The 20,039-nt window shown below is 52.5% G+C and overlaps 9 protein-coding genes across 9 annotated transcripts; 4 read left to right on the top strand and 5 right to left on the bottom strand.

Moving 5' to 3' along the window:
- Positions 1-243: 243 nt before the first annotated feature.
- On the bottom strand, positions 244-3,218 carry BJX68DRAFT_229495 (uncharacterized protein). Its single transcript, XM_071039049.1, has 5 exons — positions 3,117-3,218; positions 2,931-3,033; positions 1,377-2,860; positions 769-1,327; positions 244-715 (listed from the first exon to the last, which is right to left on the bottom strand). Exons 1-5 carry the CDS (start codon positions 3,142-3,144, stop codon positions 388-390), a joined length of 2,502 nt encoding a protein of 833 aa, XP_070902667.1. The 5' UTR covers positions 3,145-3,218; the 3' UTR covers positions 244-387.
- Positions 3,219-3,369: 151 nt separating this feature from the next.
- BJX68DRAFT_229494 (uncharacterized protein) lies at positions 3,370-4,142 on the bottom strand. The gene is made up of 3 exons (XM_071039048.1): positions 4,107-4,142; positions 3,835-4,054; positions 3,370-3,780 (listed from the first exon to the last, which is right to left on the bottom strand). The coding sequence occupies exons 2-3, from the start codon at positions 3,984-3,986 to the stop codon at positions 3,669-3,671; spliced, it is 264 nt and encodes an 87-aa protein (XP_070902666.1). The 5' UTR covers positions 3,987-4,054; positions 4,107-4,142; the 3' UTR covers positions 3,370-3,668.
- A 1,239-nt stretch (positions 4,143-5,381) lies between these two features.
- Positions 5,382-6,434, top strand: BJX68DRAFT_191934 (uncharacterized protein). Its single transcript, XM_071037404.1, has 3 exons — positions 5,382-5,939; positions 5,992-6,124; positions 6,178-6,434. The coding sequence occupies exons 1-3, from the start codon at positions 5,428-5,430 to the stop codon at positions 6,349-6,351; spliced, it is 819 nt and encodes a 272-aa protein (XP_070902665.1). The 5' UTR covers positions 5,382-5,427; the 3' UTR covers positions 6,352-6,434.
- On the bottom strand, positions 6,178-7,875 carry BJX68DRAFT_279209 (uncharacterized protein; the record flags this gene model as incomplete). The annotated part of the gene is made up of 3 exons (XM_071048690.1): positions 6,178-7,008; positions 7,070-7,219; positions 7,275-7,875. 3 exons carry the CDS (start codon positions 7,873-7,875, stop codon positions 6,518-6,520), a joined length of 1,242 nt encoding a protein of 413 aa, XP_070902664.1. The 3' UTR covers positions 6,178-6,517.
- A 646-nt stretch (positions 7,876-8,521) lies between these two features.
- BJX68DRAFT_191913 (glutathione S-transferase family protein) lies at positions 8,522-9,529 on the top strand. Its single transcript, XM_071037403.1, has 3 exons — positions 8,522-8,797; positions 8,854-9,101; positions 9,153-9,529. The coding sequence occupies exons 1-3, from the start codon at positions 8,555-8,557 to the stop codon at positions 9,490-9,492; spliced, it is 831 nt and encodes a 276-aa protein (XP_070902663.1). The 5' UTR covers positions 8,522-8,554; the 3' UTR covers positions 9,493-9,529.
- BJX68DRAFT_191910 (Rieske [2Fe-2S] domain protein) lies at positions 9,485-10,928 on the bottom strand. Its single transcript, XM_071037402.1, has one exon. It carries the CDS (start codon positions 10,902-10,904, stop codon positions 9,567-9,569), a length of 1,338 nt encoding a protein of 445 aa, XP_070902662.1. The 5' UTR covers positions 10,905-10,928; the 3' UTR covers positions 9,485-9,566.
- A 249-nt stretch (positions 10,929-11,177) lies between these two features.
- On the bottom strand, positions 11,178-12,468 carry BJX68DRAFT_263332 (FAD-dependent oxidoreductase; the record flags this gene model as incomplete). The annotated part of the gene is made up of 7 exons (XM_071044663.1): positions 11,178-11,441; positions 11,488-11,521; positions 11,571-11,901; positions 11,947-12,001; positions 12,049-12,120; positions 12,168-12,393; positions 12,440-12,468. The coding sequence occupies 7 exons, from the start codon at positions 12,466-12,468 to the stop codon at positions 11,178-11,180; spliced, it is 1,011 nt and encodes a 336-aa protein (XP_070902661.1).
- Positions 12,469-13,116: 648 nt separating this feature from the next.
- On the top strand, positions 13,117-14,858 carry BJX68DRAFT_229487 (major facilitator superfamily domain-containing protein). The gene is made up of 5 exons (XM_071039047.1): positions 13,117-13,207; positions 13,251-13,315; positions 13,371-13,814; positions 13,870-14,495; positions 14,543-14,858. The coding sequence occupies exons 2-5, from the start codon at positions 13,288-13,290 to the stop codon at positions 14,780-14,782; spliced, it is 1,338 nt and encodes a 445-aa protein (XP_070902660.1). The 5' UTR covers positions 13,117-13,207; positions 13,251-13,287; the 3' UTR covers positions 14,783-14,858.
- Positions 14,859-15,120: 262 nt separating this feature from the next.
- On the top strand, positions 15,121-17,355 carry BJX68DRAFT_279205 (transcription factor domain-containing protein; the record flags this gene model as incomplete). Its single annotated transcript, XM_071048689.1, has 6 exons — positions 15,121-15,207; positions 15,275-15,685; positions 15,729-16,141; positions 16,195-16,734; positions 16,794-16,965; positions 17,042-17,355. Exons 1-6 carry the CDS (start codon positions 15,135-15,137, stop codon positions 17,353-17,355), a joined length of 1,923 nt encoding a protein of 640 aa, XP_070902659.1. The 5' UTR covers positions 15,121-15,134.
- Between the last annotated feature and the right edge of the window lie 2,684 nt (positions 17,356-20,039).

The following is a 20,039-nucleotide window of genomic DNA, read 5'->3' as shown; positions in this document are numbered from 1 at the left end:
GCGATGGATAGAGGTGTGAGCGAAGTAGAGAAGTTTCGGTTTCATTTTGAGTTGAGGGGAACAGGTTTCCCCGCGGGGTCTGCTGACGAGGTTTGCAGAAGCGATTGGTGGATGACTGGGAATGTTGACCCTTAAAGTCCAGTGATATAGGTGCAAAGCAAATACATTCACAAACAGTGGAAGCTGACAGTATCATACACAGAGTGAATGTTCAATGATTTATGAATGATCGAAATCCACCTAACAGATACACCACGTTTCTATATATCCATGCCAGCCACAACGGTGCAGTAGATAGCCAAGATCATTTGAAAGGCTCTTCTCCCACTCCGCTAGAACCCTCTACACTATTCGCCCTACACTTATCAAACGGCCATTGCATCCGGATTATCGAGAGGTGAGACAGTGTGGCATCCCAAGGCCCCTATGATGCCGCTTCCAATGAGTTTTCAGGTTGGATCTCCTTGCTGATATATGGGGGCATTCGCTAAACGGGCATGGAAAGCGCTTTCCATCATGCTTTTCGCGCTTGTGGCGACGGAGGTTTGACGACGCGTCCGGGCCATTGTATCGTTTATTACAACCGTCAATGCCGCAGACACGAAACTGAGGTTGAATCGAGGTACTGTGGGGTGCGGACAGCGGTGTGAATGATGCGGTGGACGGTGTCAAGGCTCGATGGCGGCTCTCGGCGGAGCCAGGAACTGAACAGTTGCTATTGAATGAAGTCAGCATTTGTCTTGATAACGGGAAAGGTGCACTATTCACCATTCCAGGGACTGTTCACTATTAGTTATGCAAGGCTCGCTTGTTATTGCCATAACATGGTTACCACAAGCGGTAGATTGCGTGGACGGCTGTTGAGAAGAACCATCATCCGATATCTCCTGGGTCATTCTGCTGTCGATGCACGTGAGATCGTACATTGGAACATCACCGCCGGCGGGGATGCAATGAAATCTAGGATTGATCTGCGACGCCGCATTGGAGCAACGCCGGAGCAGCTCTATGATAAAATCTGGAAAGACACTTTCGCCATCAAAAAGGGCAGCGAGAGATTGTGCGACTCCAATAGCATAGTTCCGGACTCCGTCAAGGCTGCATATCCATCCGGTGTGGAGGAGCGCGAGACAGGTCGAGAGGGCGAGATGAACTGAGTGTAATGATTGGTAGGTTCGAAGAAGTGGCACGAGGACCTGCCAATGGGCATTCGTGACAAAAAGAGCGTACGACGTGATTTCGATGCTCGACCGGCTTTTCACGAGAGGCTTACGGTATTCTTCTTTCCCGCTTAGGTGGTGGAGTAGGGTCCCAGCCGCGTATAGATCTGGTATCCTAGTTAGCTTGATTGATCTTTCCATTGCTGAGCCACATACACTCAATAAATGATCTCACAGTTCGGAAGATGATAGTTGCAAGGAGTAATTCCGCCAGCTCCTTTCCAGCGGGAGGGTTACCCAAGGCTGGGAGTGGAGTCTCCAGTATGTATTCCTGTGAGGACATGCCGGTGATTTGATTGTCCAAGTCGAGAGCTATATCTGGTGCAAAGACCTCAGATCCACCAGATTCATCCAGCGCCTCACAGTTCCTATATAGCGAAGGAGATTCTGAATCAGGAAGTAATTCATCAGGTATTGGCCAAGGAGTGCTGGTGGCGGCTTCGTCGAAATTGCAAAACTCCTCAAAAACGGAAAACCGAAAGTCCGGACTCCGCTCCATACTGTCAAGAATCCCATCAACCGCTACTTGCATTGATTCTCCCAGCCCTTGCCCTTGGTCAAAGTGAAGGCTTGATCCATCTGGTACAGCGGGGGAACACCTGGGCAGCCAGATAAGAGATGCCAGTTGGTCAAATACCCGTTTCTCTCCATAATCTGGGATGCTTTTCCTCCAGAGACGAAAGTCCGCTGGACTGGGAGAGAAAAAGCTTTGCATATTTTGGCAGTGCAGAACGGCATCCACGGCATATGAAAGACTGATGAAGGCAAAGACTCCACGCAGAGCTGTCGGGGGCTCGTCGTCGAGGATATCACGATAAGTGAGGATCGCTTCGTCTAGGAGGTCTTTGGGGCGAGGACAAGATTGGGCAAACTCACTGAGTTCCCCTGGGCTGTTTGAGGCAAGACGTAGAAAGTGGGAATGACGCGAATAGAATTCTCTTCTTAGCCTTTTCATCGTCTTCCACTGGGCCATATTTCCTAACCTTTTCAGCGTGGACTCGTTTTGAGTATGCAGCCAGGCCTTGGACTTGCGATTGTTTCCTCCAAGCGTCCTTAACACAGCAGCAGCAGCAGCGGACAATCTTTCTCTCGTAGCCTCTTGATCAGATAACAAGCCTGCCAGCTTCGTGAATTCCGTTGCTGCTCTTCTGACTGCCTCTGCCAAATCAATCGAGCTGTCAATCCCTTCTGTAGATCGTTTCTGCGATTTCCCGTTAGCGCTATCGTCCAGGGGGTCCGATGTTGTTGACTGTTGTAGCAATTGTTGAATTTCAGATTTCATATCAGACGAAAACAGCATTTCGAAAGCCTCAATGTGCCAGCCCGGCGCGTGGCGCGAGAGGAAGTGATCCCTGAGTCCTGACCAGGTCGGGGAGGCGAGGGGCTGCAAACACTGTTGGCATGTAAGGAAATGTGAAGTCAACCCGAGCTGGTTGAGGAATAGTGCAAATCTGCTCATCATGTCCTCTTCGGAAGTCACAGGTGGTGGCGCTGCATTATCCATGTTAGACCTATTCCCTTGCACTAGAGCGTCTGATATTGTGACTTCAACGGAAGTCTGTTGTGTTATGGGTTCTACTTTATTCAAGAGGTGCATGCCAGCGCTCAAGCCTCGTACTTGAGCCATATGGTTGGAAAGCCTAGGATCAATTCCGCCAAGAATTGGTTAGTGGTGCCATTCGGATCTCCCTGGAGGACGAGAGCGATTACCTTTTCTGAGGATTTTTTCTGGACGGCAGTGGAGGGCAATCGGCCGTATTTGCTGCGCCAAAGCATATTGTATCCAAGTTAGTCGTGTGCGCGAACGGGTCCTCTGTAGGGCACGTTGGTTTAGCGGTGTTCACAGATTAGGGGTTGGTGCACCGTCTTCCAGAAAAACATCTGCAATATGCATACCATAAGATGCTGAGTCCGAATTATCCATCTTGTGTGCGGCGATATGGAGGAATGGCTCTCTAGTTTGGAGTCCGTCCAGCGAGGTGTTTCAGGGATGCAAAGGAAGCAGGTTTGGGAAGCAAAATCAAGCATCTTTTATTGTGCCTCAGAGGGGAAAGCTGAAGGACTGTCACGTGCGAGTCCTGCGTCGCAGCTGCCTAAGTGGCAGGAGTGTTTCGAAGCCCAACGTCTGACTGGTCGAGCTTGGCTTGGTCAGGTGTGTCCCAGTATAATTAGGAAGCACGTACGGTCCAGATGTTTTCAAAGTACATTAAAGAACTAATCCTCTAAGGGATGCTCGAACCGCATGCTGGGAACCTGGTGTTGGGGGGATAGAACGGTCACTACGAAGAAAAAAAGCAAACCTATCGCTGTACGCCCCGCAGTCCTACAGTCCAGAGTCCAGAGTCAAGAGTCCTACAACCAAAGTCCTACAGTCCAATATCCGCAATCAAAGAGTCCAAAGTCCACAGTCCAAGCTCAAGCTGGAGGTTAAAGCGCAACATTCATCCTCTAGAGTCCAACCCCATAAGCCCAAAACGCAAAGTCCTGAATCCCACTACATAGCCGATGAACCTTGTGGAGGGCCTTCCTTACTGTAGAGCTACCTCCGGTAAAGTCCAAGGGAAGATATCACCATTCGCTTCATCGTCCACTACAGGCTAATATTGCAAACCAGGCGCGGAACATGTATACCGAGAGCACAAATTCAACTACATTCCACTCGGCATTCTCGACCGCGACCATAGAAACCACAGAACCCGAGTTGGATATGCAGAACACGCGCTGGGATCCTGCAGCCATTAGCAGCGTGGTCTTTGGGATCTTCATGGCAGTTCTGGCCCTCGTTGGCCTGTGGCAGGCATGCCGGCATCACAACCTGCATCGATTACTTCGACGTAAGGCCCTGTGAACAGGATGATGACCCCAGACTAAGACACGTTCGGATAGGATCTAGGGCAGGCGCGGTATGACTGTCTCTTCTATGCCGAGAATGGAATTCGAGCATACCAGTGCTGTCTGTAAGTACTGTAGCGACCAGTCTCCTGCCATAGGTCGGTGTGTCTAACTTCGCCGTAGGATCGTGGCCGATAAGTCTTTCTTTCTTTGTATAGTAACTCTAGATGCGCCCTACGCGAGCAATATGAGAATAACAAATTCGGGATTTCTTAATCATCCGTAAAGCCCCAACATTTACTATCCTAATTCGACCTGAAAGCGGCAGGTATCTCCCCTTGGATAATCTGTCAAACATGGATGGAACTAGGTAATACCTCGGATGGAATGACTTCCCAACAAGCAGTGGACAGAGCAGTGAAGCAGCTTCCTTGACAGATGTCGTCGGCCAGATGCGCCGCCCCATGCCTTAGTTCCAGGCTTTGAAGCTTCCTAGCACTTCCTCTCTTGCTTGATATCTCTCTTTACTCCCAGCTCTGCTCATAATGTGCATCAGTTGGCGAGAAAGCAGTATGCACTCAGCCTCGATCGTATTCTTTCCCACCATCTGCCCAACGTCATTTCCCCGGGACTCCAGCTGCCTTTGTCCAACACAATCCGATGAGGGAAGAAAGCCTTGGGTGGCTGAGTCACAGTGTGCTGGCAAGTCTGGGCACATGAGGCTGCGCTCTCTGCCCCACTCGTATTGCACCCTGCCCACTTTGCAACTACCATCATTCTCTCACATCCATCATCAAGCATAGCGCCTTGTTGGGCGATTCTGTCAATACTACTTGTGTTTTCATACCAATCCTGGAGAAGCGAGAACAAACACGGCATGCCTATCGCCTTTGGCTTCTCGGTAGGAGATTTCCTCGCCGCTCTCGAGCTCGTCGGCACCGTCATCGACGCCCTCCGCGAACCCTCCCACGCCGGATCCAGATTCCAATCGCTCATACAGGAATTAGACGGTTTCAGAGCCGCTCTTCTTGAAGTTGAACGCCTCGATCTCAATGAATCGCAGAGTGCCGATAAGAACGCCCTCCGAAGCGTCATTTGTCAGTGCCAACGTACGATCGATGCCTTTTGGGCGAAGATTCAGCGCTACCAGCCCCACCTGCGAGAGAGGGGGTCAGATTCGAGACTCAAGGACGGGTGGGCAAAGATAAAGTGGGCTGTGTGCAGAGAGGATGATGTCGACAAATTCCGAGCGGACATTCAGGCGCACACTAGCAGTCTGCAAGTGCTGCTCATGACGATTCAGATTCGAGCGACGGCCACCCGGCAGTCCACGTCAGAAGTACAGCACGAGACAATCACAACTACAATCCAGGCTATGTACAGTGAGGTCATACGGAACCACCTGACGCATATCGCGGATGCAATAGCGGAGAGCGTTCAGCAGGGCAAGGCACTGCTGAAATATAGTGCGCAAATCGTCCAGACGAACCTACAGATTTTCCAGGCTGTAATCCGGCTTGAGGCAAGATTTCTCACGCTGCCGCCCCAGATTCAACGGCAGCAACCCGTCTATCTAGTCGATGCGTCCAACAGAGAATGTCCATTCCACCTCGAGTTTATACGTTCCGCAGAGGCGCTCCTATCGGTGCTAAAGGTTAATTTGAAAGGATCTGGTTGCGGACCTGGAATGATTGACCGTGGGTGGTTCGTTATTGAGGATGCAGGAACCCAAGCGCCTGTGGATCTAACGCAGAACTGGGATACGTGCTTTTACCCAGGTCAGCGAGTCGCGATGAGCATGATTTTCGGGAAGAAGAAGATCAATGGGGATTGCTGCCCACAATGCGGAGCTCCTCACAGTGAAGCAACAGTCAAAGAGGTTACATGGTGAGTCGTAAACTCCAGAGTAGATCCTATCCACAGCTCATTAGGCTTATAGTGTCATCTGCGGTATTGTTTTTCGTCAAATGGAATATCTCGACCATCGGGCTTCGCAATCTTCGCATCTGGTTAACAGACATGAGGACACGTTCGGTCTTTTTAGTTACTATGAACTATTGGCTTTGCAAGCAGTTAGTATCTGGCCACAACTAAATGCTATGAGGCTGTTGACGAGAGTATCCAGGAAGTTCGCAAGTTCCGTCGAATACGTGTCATCAACCTCGTACGATATGAAGCGCTGGCAAGAACGACAATTACCAGTTGGTCTGTCGCTGCATTCAGCGCAACTTCCCCAACCCTAAGTGCCTTTCTTGCCCCATGTTTGATGTCCGTCAGCAGTGCAGGCTGGCTGATTTGATAAGCGATTGGGTGATCATTCTTATGTTTGCAAGATACAGGCTAGGCGAAATGGGGGTTGTTAAGGACGCACATCCAATTTGATTATACTTGGCTAGGTATGCGATACTATTGAAGTTGGGTATGTACAGTACTTGTATCAGGCCTAAAACTTGACGTCTTCAAGATCAAGCACGCTTGTTCGCCCAGGGGTGTGCCTGCGACTCGTGCTCACCCCAGCCATTGTTGCCCCACGAAGGAAGCGAAGTCGGGCGCGAGCAAGGCTTCTTGGTGGTCGTAGCGGAAGGCTGAGGAGCCGCTGTATCCGAAGGGGTCGGCACCGGAGCGACAGGGACAGACGAAGTCTGAGCGCCAGGCAAGGGAGCGACCTGGGTGGGGATAGCCGGGGCCGAGATGGTCGGCAGCAAGGTAGTCAGAGACGAGGAAGTCGGAGTCGGGACGGGGACCAGCGTGGTGGGCGCGGCGGTGGCCGAGGACGAAGACGCGGCTGAAGACTCTGCCGGGGAGGTCGAGGAGCCGGTGTTGGACAGATCGTAACGGTCCTTCAGGTTGCGCCACCAGTCGCGGACCATCCAGTAGTCGAACTCGGTGATTTCGGTCGCGGAGCCAGCGAGCATGATGAAGTTGGTTACGCCGGTGGGGGTCCAGTCGTAGAAGTCTGTAGCAGTCAGTGGATGTCTACATGAATGATGCGAGGGGAATGGAAAATGACAACATACCATCCAATGCAAAGGTGTGTCCAATCTCGTGCAGGTAGATGTGGATGTTCTCCGACTCGACAGCCTCCATAAAGTACTCCCGGCCCATGCGTTGACCCCAGTCACCACCGGTACCGCCACTGAAGCCATCAGTGAGCCACAGGCTCTCGTCTATTCCAGTTAGCCCTACCAATCTCAAATAAAAGCAACTTCAGAACGAGCATACCATAATGACGATCAGCCCCAGCCGCACACCCGCTATAATCCCCATCCTGATGGAAAAAGCGTCCACAAGCTGGATCACACTCCGGAATGCCATCGGCATCAGTCGTAGTATAAATGTCGAGGCCGGTGGTATCGCCCTCCAAAAGCGACGCATCGGAAACCGCATACCCGACCACATTCACTTCAACAGTGTCATACGGCCACCCGTCGAAGCCCGCAAGACCGGAAATCCACTTGTTGTACGAGCGACTGGCTGCCGCCGCGATCTGGTCCCGCTGTGCGGCAGTGAGCGTCTGGCTGGATTCCCAGCGCACGCAGTAGTTGATCTTCCCGCCGCCGGCGATCACTTGGTCGTAGCCGTAGTTCTGGAACCCGAGGGCGTCGCTGTAGGTGTCGAGTTGATGCTGCCAGACTTCTTCGAGCGGAGTGACGAGGTTGGAGGGGGGGTCCCAGGTTGTGGGCAGGGATTGGCGCTTGGATAGACCGGGGGTCAGGTTCTTGGGCACGGTGATGTGCCAGGGGATGTCCCTGTCCGCCAGTGGGAGGGCCAAGGAGGAGCTGGCCAGCAGCTGGAGAGCGGTAAGGGAGAGGATGGATTTCATGGTGATTTATTTGTACAGAGAATGAATGAATGTATAAAGAAACACAGAAGAACGAATGAAGAACCGAGCTAGTCAATAGCTGGGTCAATTTGAAGAAGAGAGCGGCGCTGGGTTCGAGATCCCTCGGGGACCTGCGTGGCCGGTCCCTGCATTATATAGCTTCAGTTGACACTGTGCAAGCTGTGACCCCAAACTGTACCTGCGACAGGCTATTGTGCCATTCTCTTGGCAGCGGCCGGGGATGAAGCCCCCTAGGGCCTCTCCGCCAGTGGGGGGAAGCTCCATGTTCGTATTATCCGTAAACCATGCAGAATCAGGAGAAATGAATCCGAATTGCCTTTTCGGGGCGCGAGAAACAGATGTAAAACAGCTGGCGGAGCGGCCAAGCTTCGGTCAATTAATGAGACACATGGCCTGGCCAGGGACCAACGGGCTGCGGGCTGCGGCAACCAGGGGCGGCAGGGCTCGGCAGGGGCTCACAGTGGCGAAGTCAGGCTCAAGCAACGGGGGTGGGGAACACTAATTCCGAGACGGTGGTTCCGAGACGGTGGGCGGACTCGGATAAATTAGGGGGCTGCGAAAAGTGTGACGTCCACTGGTGGGTTTCCTTGCGATCGCCGACGCCGTCTGATCGAGAACCTCCGACACTCTTCTTCCTCAAAGTGCAGTGTGAGCGAGCATGTCGAGGGCCTCACGGCTGTGGAAAAAAGTACGACAGACAAATAAACACGATGGTCTGTGTCTTTACGTCTATCCGTTTTCCATCCAGTGCATTGTCGTCCAGCTTACGGTTGCGCTGGCCCTGCGGGGGAAACTCCGGGCGTCCCGCGACTTGGCCCATCTAAAGTATCGCCTGGTCAATTTGGAGAAGAATGAGAATTTGCAGGAGTGGTATCTCCTCGAGGTCAATCCGCTCGGTCGGGTGAGTAATTTGACTGAATTAAGGTTGCGTCTGAAATTGTTAATGGTCATTGTTAGGTTCCCACGTTGACTGGCAAAGGGCTGCCGTCGCCATTGACAGACTGTCTGTCGGTCATCTACTGGGTTTGCGAGCAATGTCCAGAGTTGCTCCCTGCAAAGCATCGCACAGAAATTCTGCGATTGCTCACCCAGTTACACGAGAACTTTGAGGGTTACAGCAGTCCCAATCCGGCCGTCGAAGACCTGTTGGCCAACCATGACATCACCCCCACCCACCGCCAGGCACTCGAGTATAAGCGTGAATGGTTCGTCCCTGAAACCTAGCGTGGAATGCATAACTCCGCTGACAAACCTAGCCAGAGGAAGCAACGAGAGCTTGTCGCGAACAATCTGTCCGACGGGCACAGCATGACACAAGAGACTACGGCATTTCTAGACGAGATTGTCGTGCAACTCGAAAAGCATGGCAATGGTACAATCTGGATCTTCGGCGATGTCGGTCCGACCGTGCTGGATGCACATGTTGTCGCCTTTGTTGCGCGGTTGACCGACATCAGCCTGGAGGATTTGGTTCCCCCAATCCTGCGTGCATATGCCGCAGGCATAATGGGCTTGCCGGAATGGCAAGAGGTAATGAAGGGGCGGCCGACCGTGTGGGACCCATTGCTGGAGCCTGTCGATGAGCTGCCCAATTGACTGCATAGATAGACTTGTACGATAGATGTAGACGTTAATGACTGATGAGTTGACTGTTATTACTGCCGTCAGGTTCAGTAGGCCAGGTTCTCGTAGTATCGTGCATCCATGCCTGCCATCGCGCGGGCGTCTCGGTTGAAAGGCTCCTTGAGTGCACCGATAAAGTACTTGCGGACGTTTGACCGGAATACTTCCACTGTGTCAGTCTGCTCTTGCTGACAGATCCACGAAAGCCATCGATGGCCGGTGGTGACATGGGTGATCTCATCATTGTGAATCACCTCGAGGGCCTGGACACTCTCCTCGTCTTTGGCAGCGCGGAATTTGGCGATGGTCATCGGATTGACGTCTAACCCGCGAGCCTCATGAACAAGAGCGATGATGCTGATTCGAGCTCGAAGATCATGTGCAGTCCGCTCAGCCGACTCCCACAGACCATGATGAACAGGAAGCGCGCCAAAGTAGGAGCCCATTTCTTCCAGGCGAGTGCGGAGCAGAGAAAAGTGTTTAGCCTCGTCATTTGCGACCTTGAGCCAGTCATGGAAGAAAGTTCGTGGTAGCGGCTTTTCAGACTCTGTTGATGTCGGGTTCGTTTGGAACTCGGCGAACCTGACACAGATGTCGATCGCCAGGTCAATCGCCCAAAGCTCGATATTGGCCAAGGCATGGAGCATGGCGATTCTGCTTTTTAAAGTTCCTCCTCGTCCGGGCTTTTGCATCTTACCGGGCTGCACTTCGACCAGCTTCTCGCGAGGGGGCATTTCAGGAAGCGCCACAGTGCCTGGCGAGATAATAGTCATCGGCGAAGATGAGCCTTCTCTTGAGGTAAATGTGGCAAACAAGTGGGCAGTAAGTTCGATCTTGTGCTCAGCGTTTGAAGTATTCAAGATATGAGCACACCAGTCGCAGAGCGTCGCATTTTCATCCAGATACTGAGCGGTCGCAGGCTGGCTCGCTGGTACCGTTTCGGCCGAGGGCAAAGTATCCGAGCAAGGCGATTTCAACTTGATCTCCTCACTCACAGGCTCCAATTTGACAACAGAGACATTGTCGCCATATGTCAAAGTTACAATCTCGCCCTGCACATCAACCGGGAACGTGCAAGCCTTGATGCCAACGCTCGACTCGCCCGTTTCTACATTGAAATCGTACGCGTGCCACGGACACGAGACAATATAAGCCGAATCCTCAATGTCAACCTGCGCATCCTCCATCGGGCCGCCCGCATGCGGACACTCGGCTTCCATCGCGTAGTACGACCATCCGTCGCTGCTGTCGTTTTTCGTCTTGCGGCCCTGCGAGGTTTCGATGGAGGGCAGTCGGAAAAGCACCAGGCGCTTCCCGTCCGAAAGATGGATCACATAGCGTGTATGGGTGAGGTCAGAGAGCGGACCAAGACTTAGATTAGGCATTTTGCTTTGATGTTACTGTCTTCCGTAGAATCTTGATAGTTTGTGCTTGCCAAACGCCAAAATAATTTTGCGATCACGTGCGTGGAAATTAGACGGCACGTGCCTCCAAAAGCGGAGAGAGACGGCAGTATCGTCTCGACGCGCGACGGCCCCGCCCACTCCTCGGTCGCATCGTCATTCAGTTATCCGCAGGATGCTTGCTTTGATGTTTTTGATACAGCATTCATCGCCATGGCTTGGAGACACCTAGGTAAGACAATCTCTAAATACCATCTACAGCCGCGACTTCGGCGGCGCAAACATAAAATCGTTAACCATCGTCCCAGCAGCTCTCGCCAGCCCAAAGCTAAACACATAGCCTCCCCCTCCGGTCCCGTACGCGTGAACGATCTTCTCCCCGTCCACGATCTCCTTTTCCACCCTTACTCCTCCCGTTCGTCCTGGTCGAATACCGACATTGTCGCGGATAACATCAAAGTCTTCCGGTTGCGTGCCGGGGAAGACCTGCGGTAGGTTCTCATGGACGCGTCGTAGGATCTGCTACCATTAGCCGGGTCTTTCATAAAGGATGGTCGACACGTACGTCCAGCTTGATATCTTGGTCGACTTCCGGATACCTGGAGCGATGGTTAGAATAGAACTCGACACAGGATGTCGGACACCCACGTCTGGTCAACCTGCTTGATACCCCCAAGGATAGCGGTCCCATCCAACCGCGGTATAACATATGTGTAATCCTTCCCATGGCGCATAAAGATCTTGTCATGCGGCGTCTTGACGAGAACAGTCTGCCCGCGGATCTGCTGCACGTTTTGATCCGCGACGTCGGTCAAGAACTTGGACCCGAAGCCTGTAGCATTCACAAGAACCTCGTGGCCGAAGCCTTTTAGGTCTGAGAGGGACTTGAGGTCCTTGCGGACGAATTTCACGCCGGCGTCTTCGAGCTTCTTGCGCAGCCATGGAAGGAAGATGGCCGGTGTGATAACCACCGATTTGTCTGCCAATTAGCCTGTGAAATATATATAATCGAGGAGAGGCTTACAACTCATGCCGACCTTTGTTCCTGCCGGGAGTTCATCTGGGGACATGACGCGAAACTAAGAAGGGGTCAGTCCATGTGCAATATATATCACGGATCACTCACCTCTGGCATCAAGTCGCGGTACCAGATCTTCTCCAACGGCGTGTCGTCTTGCAGATCATGCATCTCGATAATCTACCCCGATTAGACGGCCTTCTCCCAATGGGAATTTGGTAGCCTACCCTGACACTTGACTCGGGATTGCTCTTCGCGAGACTCCACAAGTACGAGAAGGAATCTGTTTGCAACTTCTGCTCAAAAGGTGTCGACCCATCGAGTCCGAGGAAGCAGGCGCCTGCCCACGGACTGGACCACTCTCGGCTCTCAGCATCTCCCGGAAGGTTTCTAGCAACGATTGTCACCTCGTTGGAACGTGACAGCATGCTGGCAATAGCCATGCCAGTGATACTATTTTCTCGTTAATAGCAGCTTAATGGGCAGGTAAGCGACATACCCAGCTCCGACGATCGTGATTTTCGGCATTTCGAATTCCAGCTCTCTGCGAGTATTGATCAAGCTGGAATGTAGCGAAAAATCGTAATGCAGTGGGTTTTATACCTACCAGTTGTCCACACGCCTTCTGCGACATCCGAGTTGGAGAACTATGCCCATGCTTTGCTGGCTGACCTGCAGCCTCCACACTTGGCGAAACCAAGATAGCAGTCTGGGCGAATCACAGCGCGTACCGGGGAGGGCACTCGGGCGCTAGGCCTAGGCCCCGATCACCCCTCAGCGTTGGAGTAGCGATAGCGTCCTAGCGCCCGATTACCCTCGGGATTTTGAAGCGTATCTCAAGCCTCAGCACATTTCCTCCTATGAGAATCATTCCCAGAGCACTGCCATCTCCGAAACTGACAATTGTGCGGGGAAGTCCGTATCAGATACTCAATCACCGGACCGGTTGACTGCCTCCATGTCTGCTCATGACTCGTCGCCCCTATCATTGACTCTGCGTCGATATAAATCCTGGGTTCTTTCCGGGGTTGAGTGACATTGCGCCTACTCTGATAGACATCTAGTATTGGAGATTATTGTGCCGCTCCACAATGGATATCAAGAGCGATTCCGATCCCGTTCGTGAGGAGAAGATGACCAACCTTTCGAGGCCTTCGTCGATGCAAGCTGTACCGGCGGAGAACTCTAATTCTGAATACCTCGAGTTCCTGGAGCTCAATGAGCAATTCTCTGGTGAGCGGCTTCAGAAGCTGATCCGGAAGGTTGAGTAAGTATTACCTACCGTCTCTGTTACATCGCTGACTCGTTAGTTGGCATGTTCTTCCACAATTGATCCTGATTTATCTCATGTCGTATATCGACCGCACAAACGTTGGTACGTGTAGACTTGACTTTCCAAGAATACAGCAGGTTTTGACATTCGTGTGTAGGGAATGCCAGGCTCTTCGGCGTCGAATCAGACCTGAACCTCAGCGGTCAACAGTGGAACACCTGTCTGTCCATCTTCTTCGTCACCTATGCACTCGGCGGAGTCCCCTCGAATATCGCGCTGAAACGGTTCGGTCCGAAGATCTGGTTGCCAGCGCTTCTTCTGTCGGTAGCGCTCATTTTAGTCTTCACGTCCTTGCAAGTCAACTTCGGCGGGTGGGCGGCGTTTCGTGTTTTGCTCGGTGTCTTTGAAGCAGGAGTGTTCCCTGGATGCTCGTTTGTTCTCACCTCGTGGTACTCTCCGAGGGAAGTTCACTCGAGAATGGCGATCTTCTATTCAGGAGCTTCTGCCGCTGGAGCCTTCTCCGGACTGTTGGCTTTTGGTATTGGGCAGCTGGACTACACCTGGGGGTATAGGGGATGGAGGTTTATCTACTGCATTGAAGGTTGGTCTATCAATTTCTAACTTTTTTTCACCCCAAACAGTATTGACAACTTTAGGACTGTTTACCGTCCTTCTTGCCATCAGCGCCTTCTGGTTTGTCCATGATACACCGGCCAAGGTAGGTAAGTGGCTCACACAAGAGGAAAAGCAGTTCCTTCTTCTTCGCCACAAATATTCGGCTGGCGGCGAGACTGGCGTTGCAGAAAAGTCCGAGTTCTCCTGGAAACAGGCTGCAATGGCCTTCAAGTCGATCCACATCTACGCTGTGGTGCTCATCGAGTTCACCCTGTGCGTCACAGTATACGGGTACTCGTTTGTCCTACCGACAATTATCAGAAACCTTGGCTATGACGCAGCCGAGGCCCAGGCCATGACTGTCCCTCCCTATGCGTTTGCGTGTCTGGTGACTGCGTTCTCGGGCTGGGCAGCGGATAGGTACCAGCAGCGGATGCTTTCCGTTCTTCTACCGAATTTGATGGCGCTCGCGGGCTTCATTATCATGATGGTTAGCGTGAGGTACCCGGGCATACCTGGCGTTACACTCTTTGGGGTATTTCTTACGACAGGAGGCCTGTACCCCATTTCACCCGCGGTGACAGCCTGGATCTCACTCAACTGCGCGGGAACAATGAAACGAGCAGTTGGTATCGCTGCAATGATCAGCTTCTCGCAACTCGGCGGAGTACGTACTTTTCCTATTCCCGAATTTGCCTCTGCTAACCGACGCAGATCGTCGGATCGAACATCTACATCTCCAGCCAGGCACCAACGTATCCCGTCGGGTTTGGTATCAGTCTGGGGATGCTGGCTGTCTTTGGGTGTATCTGGCCTGTCATTTATTATTTTATCCTGAAGCGCATCAATGCGAAGAGAGCGGCGATGGATGAGATTGAGATTCGGGCAAAGTATACCGAGGAGGAGTTGTCGGAGATGGGGGATTTGAGTCCTTTGTTTAGATATGCGACTTGAGTTAGGCGCTGTATATACCGACCGGTCATTATGGGAACGATACAAGTAAGAGGCAAGCAGGTAAATTATTGTTAGGGAAGGAGCGAAAGAATGTCACCTCTCGCCCAGAACCTGTTTGGGCTAAATTGTGCCCTCCGTTGCTTCGATATCTCTCTCTTACAGTATTACCTCTCGAGGACAGTGGAATGATAATCAATCTGGCATCGCTTATCTCTCCCAGCCTGGTGTCTCCAACCTTATCTGCCGCTAAAACGGTGGGGATTCCCCGCATTCTTGGAGTCGTTCTCTCATCTCCAACCGCTCGCCCCGACTTTCCTACTTTCCAACTCTGTCTCACTGAACCATCTCAACAATGCAACCAGAAACCCCACGCAGCAGCACCGCCTGCTACAGATGCTACAAGCGCAAAGTAAAATGTTCTCGAGGTTCATTCATCCCCCAGCATCCCCACTCCAGGTTTCACCGGGCCCTCTCCACTAACACACGAGTCAGAAAAACCATGCCGCAGCTGTCGCCTCGCGAATCGCGACTGTCAGTACCCAGTCCGGGACCGAAATGTTACCGTCTCGGAGAGTTATCTTCGGAGTCTCGAGGCGCGAGTCGCGCAGGGTAGATCTGTTGAACAGCCTCCGCATCCGCCACTGACGCCTGTTGAGGGGAGTCTTGAGTCGAGAGCGGAGATTCCGGCGCAGAGTGTTGGTGTGCAGCTTTCAGATCCATTAGTTGAGGATCCGACGTCGGAGGTATTTGTTTCAGGGCTTAAGCGACTTCGTTCACCGACTACGTTACTGGGGGTGGCCGACTTCTCGAATCAGATCGCAATCGCATCAGGTCCTGTACTTGAGGGTCTGCAGGTACAGAGGCAGGCGTATGATTACTACCAGTTAGATCACGATACATCAAGTGCGCCCCCTCACCCGTTCACCTTCTATTACTGATCGACTAGGCACCCCCTGCTCCTTCAAACTCCCACCATACCCCTACGCCCTCCTCCTCTACGAGCGCTTCGCCATCTTCGTCGGTCATGACTGGCACTGGTTCCGGAAACAGACATTCCGCCGTCGACTAGATCTCACATACAAGGATCCCCGCGCGAAAGAGCTCAAGGACCGCATCTGGCTCTGTCGACTGCTGATCGTTTTCGCGTTGGGCGAGTCGTATAATTCCGAGTCTGCGCCGGAGGTTAGGCTCGGCCGTGGGGACGAGAATACGCATGGGGGTGCGGATACGGGATCGGATGAGGGAGAGGGGATTGGCAGGAGGGTGCCTGGCACGGAGTTCTTCGAGCAAGCTTTGACGCTGCTGCAGGTAAGGCACGAGGATCCGTCGATTGATCAGGTCGAGGCGTTGAATCTTGCAGTAAGACTTTCCCACGAGAGCGCCCTGTCCATTCATTGATGTCAAGTTGGTAGGCCTTCTACTCCTACAGCCTCAACCGCAAGAAAGCCGCATACATGTACGCGGGCCTCAGCTTCCGGATGGCCTGTATCCTCAAACTCCACAAACCCAGCTTACCCAGCACACCCGCCCTCGAAGCCGAACACCGCAAACGCATTTGGTGGACAACATACTGCATCGACCGCATGACTAGCACAGAATTGGGCCTTCCGCCTGCCCTCCAAGTTAACCGCGTCGAACAATCCTACCCAGACGACTCGGCCCTCCTGCACCCCTCCGACCGCGCAGAATTCTACGATGCCGAGACGCACACGACGCAGGTGCAGCTTGCGTTTATACACGCGGATATTTGTGAGAATATGAAGAGTATTCGGAAGGGCGATACGATGGATGTGGATGTTGGGGATCTCACGAGGCCGATTCTACAACGGCTGGAGGAGGTGCGCGCAGGACTGCCCGTGCATATGTCGTTTGATGTGGAGGATGGAATGCCCCCTGCTATGAAAGGGATGCCGGATCGGTCGTTGGCGTCGCTTTATCAGCGGTATCATCAGGTCTACCTGCACCTGTCTCTGAGCGTGATAATGGGAATCGAGGCTGACTGATGGCACAGTGCTTCGTTCTGCTGTTGCGCCCTCTATTCTTGAAACAGATCAGTTATCTCCTTGCGGGCGACACGATAAAAGCGTATCAGGAAGACCTGAGGTTCCTCACAAATACCTGTCTCCGCGCAGCGAGGACGAATCTCAAAATCATCACTGACCTCCGGAGCTGCGACAGAATGAGTACGCCGCTACCTCCTCCCTTCGTATCCCCCTCCACCACTTCCCAAACCACTAACAACCCACCCGATCCTCACAGCCCGCTTTGGCTTCTGGGAAAGCCTCCACCTCTTCTCCGCATTGATGATACTATCATTGGCAACATCCGTAAACACCCGATGGCCGCATACCTTTACCGAAAAGCCTGACGACAGAAATACGTACGACACTGCCAAGGGGTTACTGAATGAGATGATTGCTGCTGGGAATTTGGGGTCCAAAGGGCATGGGCAAATGCTTGCTGAGGTCGAGGCGTTTCAGAGTGGCCTTTTCGGGGGGCATACCAACGGGCTCGACATGGCGAGTACGGGGTGGGATGTTGATGGGTGGATTGAGGCGTTGTTGGCTTCGTGATTGTGGAGTATAGATGATATGGCAAAGACGGGGTGCTGGTTAGAAGTATTGTCCTGGCTCAGGGGGGAGGGGGTATTAGTTAGGGCTTGCAATGAGAGAACCAATTGAGATGGAGGGAGGAATGAAATATACGATGAGAAAGCACAACTAGCCAGCGGGTTGTAGTTTATGGTTTCCATCTCGATGCTGGTATCTCGACCGGCTGGAGTTGTGTAATCCCAAGCCAGATAACCCCGCCCTTTTCAAGCTTAGCAGTCTGCTAGATCCATGAGAGCTAAGTGTATTGGGCATTATGGGATATTGCATGGATAACTGTGAAAACTGTGCCTGCAAGGCTGCCTCCAAGGTCACTGGCTTTGCTAACCCTATGTCGACTTGGCTGATCGTTGCGATGGCTGGGCAATTTATCCTCGTGCACGATAAGTAGCCTACAATCACATAGTAGATGCTATCGCACAACATGTACGTTGTCGGAGGGTGTATGTCACCCCAGCCCTCACAATTCCACGGGAAATTCTAGGCTCCCCGTCCGTGGGTACTGACTACCTACATCCAGGCACGTAGAAAGCATTCCAATCCTGTACCAAGACAACACGCTCTTCTTCCCCGACGATCGCAAAGCCTTACCTCCTCCCGTGGCATATCGCCCCCTCACGCCTGCGCACGCTCCATTCCATCCGAATAGTATCGGGAGTATCGGACTATGTTTGAGGGGTTGGTGATGGGGACTTGGTATAGCGTCGGTGTCAGGCTACGATTGACATTCAACTTGCTCTGCTAGCGACTACTAAGGGCAACCAGGTTCCATGATACAGCGACTCTTATTATAATCCCATCTCCACCGATGGAATCATCCTCGAAGGACCCGAGTTCCGTCGATTGTCAGAGCTGGAGCTCGATAACGTCATTCCGCCCCTCCAGGTCCTCGCCCGCTCGTCTCCAGAGGATAAACGCATACTAGTTACGCGCCTCAAAACTCCTGGGGAAACTATTGCAGTCACCAGTGACAGAACAAACAATGCAGCAGCACTTAAGGCAGCGGATATTGGGTTCTTGATGGGCAAGTCGGGGACTGAGGTTGCCAAAGAGGCATCCGAGATCATTCTCATGGACGATATCTTTACGTCGATTGTCACGGCGCTGAAGTGGGGGAGGGCTGGTAATGATGCTGTGCAGAAGCTTCTGCAGGTGGGTGATCTTTGGGATATAGAGACTGGAGTCATTGCTGATCCTCCTATAGTTCTAGATTACGGCCAACATCACAGCGGTCATACTGTCGTTCGTCACGTCCATGGCCAACGCCGATATGGTGCCTGTACTGAAGGCTGTGCAGCCGCTCTGGGTACGCCCACCCTATTTGAGCCACATTCCCTTCGGACACTCACGCTGTTTGATAGATCAACCTGATCATGGACACCATGGCCGCTCTCACCCTTGGCACCAAACCCCCAACAGACGCCATCCTCGACAGGCCTCCCCAGCTCCAGTCCGCACCGCTAATCACCCTAAATATAAGTACACCCCCAAGCTTAACAGACCATAATAGATATGGAAAGATAATCGGCCAATCCATCTTCCAACTAACCGTGATCCTCGTCCTCTTCTTCGCGGGCGACAGCATCCTCCACTACAACACCACCATCCCCTCGCAGAAACTCCACCTCGACACCATAATCTTCAACACCTTTGTCTGGATGCAAATCTTCAACGAGCTCAACTGCCGGCGCCTCGACAACAAGTTTAACGTTTTCGTGGGCATCCATCGGAACTGGTTCTTCATCGCCATTAATGCCGTTATGATCGGGCTGCGGGTTGCCATCATCTTTGTTGGTGGGTGTGCGTTTGGGATTGATCCTGATGGGTTGGATGGCGGGTAGTGGGTGGTTTTAGTCCTTATTGCGCTGTTTAGTCTACCCTGGGGTGTTGTTGTGAGGGTTTTTCCAGATGAGTGGTTTGCGGCTGTCGTTGGGTTTGTTGCGCGCCGTTTGTGGGTTCGTATAGAGGGTTGGCAAAGGGGTTGAGGAGGTTCGGGGCGCTGTTTAGGAGGGAGGCATCGCGGCTGGATGTTGAGATTCAGCCTGAGACGACCAAAGACGCCATGTGAGAGGTATCCAGAGTAAGAAACGTCAAATTTAGCAGCGCCAATTGTTGCTGTTGTTCAAAGTCCCAGGGGCATCTTTGAGGCCAGTTTTGCTTCGAGGTGGATTGTCTACATCCGCCTGCAACCTTCCAGCGTTGCGCTGGACCAGCAGTGGCATGCTTGCGTCCCCAACCGGCCTCGAGGCCGCGAGAGACGATCCAGGTGTCTTGACGGCATCCATCACACTACGAGGGAGCTGGGGAATGACTGTTCTAGTAGGGCCAAAAGAGGTGCACTGACGTGCAGTGATGCGCAGTGGGAGCTGCTGTGCGTTTACATATATTAGATCAAGGTCGGTAGGTAGGTATATCGTTGTCGATAGCTGGATGCTCGACTGCGTCGTGTAGGTGAAATATATCTTGCCTACGTACACTGGATATATCATGATATGAGGGGGATGGAATGGACGGAAGCGCATTCGATTGATAATATATGCTTCCATCTATCTAGACAGATGAAAGATGCGATAAAATAACTAGGACTGATAAGGTCTGTCGGGCAAGGACTACGTGGGGCGCTACCCATAAAACGAGTGACAGAGGTC

This window comes from Aspergillus pseudodeflectus (genome assembly GCF_044049435.1).
Source record: "Aspergillus pseudodeflectus strain CBS 756.74 chromosome Unknown BJX68scaffold_7, whole genome shotgun sequence".
Lineage (NCBI taxonomy): Eukaryota > Fungi > Ascomycota > Eurotiomycetes > Eurotiales > Aspergillaceae > Aspergillus > Aspergillus pseudodeflectus.
This window is presented reverse-complemented; position numbering and strand designations above follow the sequence as displayed.